The sequence below is a fragment of the Nestor notabilis genome, unplaced genomic scaffold (assembly GCF_000696875.1).
Source record: "Nestor notabilis isolate BGI_N333 unplaced genomic scaffold, ASM69687v1 scaffold24344, whole genome shotgun sequence".
Lineage (NCBI taxonomy): Eukaryota > Metazoa > Chordata > Aves > Psittaciformes > Psittacidae > Nestor > Nestor notabilis.
The window spans coordinates 10075-13310 of NW_009924677.1; the positions used below are offsets into that span (position 1 = coordinate 10075).

Sequence of the window (3236 nt, forward strand, 5' to 3'; positions counted from 1 at the left end):
CTTGTGTCTCCAAGGTCTTCTCTAACTAGGATCCATGAAGAAGCATTCCACTGGGTAAGGGAGGCACTCTTACCTAGCTCTGACTGCTGCAGAAAAGTGACTGGATTAACCAGAGCTTTGGTCTTTGGCTGACACCCAACAGCTCATACATACACCACTGCAAGCTTTTCTTGCTTCCTTTGCAAAGAGATATAAAAGCAAATGTAAAAAAGGCATACAGATGAAATCTACTTTAATATGACTACTGCTTGAGTTAGAAAAAGTACCCAAAAGAGGCATGTGGTTAAGAATGTGGAAGGTAACAAAATCCGGATGTAAAATTTGTTGGCTGAGTCAGCATAGTGCCAGCATGATACCCCCTAAACCCCTTGGTCAGAACTTCACTGCCGGCATTTTTAGCCCCTTGTTATGCTTGCTCTTAGCTTCTCTTAGACACCGTTATCCATGCTTCTTCCTTTGGTGAGGTTACCAGCTCGTATTTTGTCTCTATAACTTGTCCTTTCACTGGGTGGAGAAACAGTTTCCTTACCAGGACACTCAGCAGAACTGTAGCCACCATATAGGCAAACCTGAGGGAAGAGGCAGGAGAAAAAAAAAAGAGTAAAACCCTTGCTATGATGTAAATCTGCCAAAGAACAACTGCTAGCTTAGACAGATTGCCTCAGCAGTAACAAGAAGAGGCTGAAAGCACCTTCTCTCCTGTTTGCCATAGACATGCACAAAGACCTCCTTCCCTGTGCTCACCTCAACTCCGGGCACTCCTGGCTTCCTGAAAAACCCAACAAGGAGAGGTTTTTCACGGCTGATTCCTCATTGAATCTTTCTGGCTCAAACCTATGAAAAATAAAATACACTGAGGCTTTCTGTGTGGGCACAGGATCCTTTCCCCAGACACATACGCGCACACACATGAGTAAAGAAACTGGCAACAAGATACAGAATCTCACTAATTTGCTCTCTCTAAATTATGCTGGGTAATTCCATATAGATATATGAAGGCAGTTGTGCATCCACTTCATCAATGTTCCCAGCTGCTCAGCTGTGTCCCAGATCGGTCAAAATGCTGATAAACTAAGTTAGTGTGACACAGGGCTGGAACTAATATTCATTACCCCTCAGCAGTGGGTATTCAGCCTGAGTACGCAGCTGAGCCGATGCTGCTACCTGCCCTCTATTCCCCTCCAGGGCACACGCAATCTGATTTGTCTTCCTCTCTCTCTCCCTATGTCACTTTCTCTATCACTTCCAAAAATACTTCGCTTTTCAACTTGCCCCTCACCCTTCTCTTCAAGCAGCTGGTGTGTGTATGTGTATGTGCTGGGGGAGGGAAGCTGGTGACTCATTCAAGTAAGAAAAGTGTTTCCAGCATTAGGATGGTGAAGGCTGTGAGAAAACTATTATCCAGGGCTGGCATGAGTTAAAGCAAGATTCCCATAATCAACTAACCACAGGGAGACCATAATACAATATAAATTCAATAATATAATTCAATATAAATATATATATATAAAAAGTGCAATCAGGAAATCTGATGGATGGAAGTCAGCTCTCTTTCACTTTCTGCTAAATCTTTCTGCTTATACTTCAAGCCTTTGCCTAGCTGCCTGAACATCCAAGCTCTGCTTCTACCAAGGTGAAAAGGTATGTGGGTGCTGACCCCCAGTAAAAGCAGCATCAAATTTACATTTCCCTGAACTGAAGCAGCAAATTAGGGATGTTGTAATAGGAAAGAAAATGCATTCACCTAGCAAAAAAATAGGGAGGGCAAACAGCCACGCACAGTATTTTTGTACAGTAGGTAGGTAGGTAAAACGATCACTAACAGCTGATCTCTCTCTGTCACTGAAATACACATCTATCTCAGGCTAAACCACAACCCCCTTCTCCTTGGAATAAACACAGCGTTCACAGCAGTCCTCATGGTCCCTCCCACAAGGCCTCAGTAAATGCTTCCTAAACACAGTGCGTGTCCTATTCTAGTGGGCAATCCCTGCCAAGATGCTCGTAGATCAGTGCATCAATGCCTGACCCTTTTGTAAGTGCTACACTTGCAGGAGAGGACAAGTGCTGTTCTAAAGGCTCTATTCTTTCTGCTAAATCTCAGCTGTCTGTTCTCTCTGTCTAGTATAACTGACCCACATTTTTTCCCAGCCCAAGTGAATGAAGCAAGACAGATACACGTTAATATTTGCCACCTGGAGGCCACAGCACGCTACAGCAATTTTTTCTTTAACCTCTGAAATACTGCCCTAGATCCAGTTTTGTTCTCACAGATAGAAGAAATAAGGTAGCATTTCCTGTCTCCCTGGAAAAATAAAACTTCAGACTGACACTTCCTCCTTTGCATCATGATGACAAGTAGTGAGTCCAAAGCCATGCAAATCACTGTTTCTTTCTCACAGAAAACCTTAAAAAGAATTTACTGGCATTTGCCACAGAAGCTGTGTGCATGTGTGCATGCAAAAGTAGTTTTTTATTAAACTGTTACACATACACACATGCACACGCAGACTGGAGCATGGGAGGATCATGACTTCAACTGACCCAAAATCCCACCCACAGAGACAAACAAACCAAGACCTTCATAAACTGATCTTCTTACAGACTCCCCTTCATCTCCAGGTTCTGCTTAAGGCAGGTCCTGCAGCCAAACAGGCTGTGCTCCAAGATCTAAAGAGTATTAATTAAAAAACCAAAATGAATTAGTTGCAATAAAAGTCTTGATTCTACATACTTATATGGTGACGGCCAAGATGAACTATCCTGCAGCATCACACCAAGAGCATAAAGCACAAGTGTCTGCAAAGAAAATGAGGACATGTATGTCAGAGCAGAAAGAAATGCACAGTTAAAGACATGTCTGGACAGCCCTGCTGGGTGACAATTCTTCTGTAGACTACTAGATTTATTAGGTGGATTAGAAATATAGTATGCTATATTCATGTACAGATTTCCATAATCCATGCCCAGATGTTAGGATTTTAACTTCTAAGGCCCATGCTGCAACTGTTGGTAGTTAGAGAGGGTCTGACTGCATTCCTCTACTCTTGATGGCATGCATGTATGGACTGTTTTATTGTCCGCAATGGAAGAAAGTACCGCACTGTGTGGGAAACACGGCTGATAGGATCAGGCCTGAAATCTTGCTCTTTCATGAACAACTGAGCCCATAAGCCCCTTCAAAAGATGATTCGTCCCTGGTGGATCCAGAACTGTAAGCAAATCTGCTCAGCAGG

The 3236-nt window shown here is 43.1% G+C and overlaps 1 protein-coding gene across 1 annotated transcript in view; it reads right to left on the bottom strand.

Moving 5' to 3' along the window:
- Positions 1–217: 217 nt before the first annotated feature.
- The window catches only part of LOC104404324 (cytochrome P450 20A1), a 15380-nt gene continuing 12361 nt past the window's right edge, over positions 218–3236 (bottom strand). The window contains 3 exon segments of the mRNA XM_010012725.1: positions 218–569; positions 745–834; positions 2735–2799. Of these exon segments, the coding sequence (XP_010011027.1) occupies positions 419–569; positions 745–834; positions 2735–2799 (306 nt within the window). The 3' untranslated portion in view covers positions 218–418.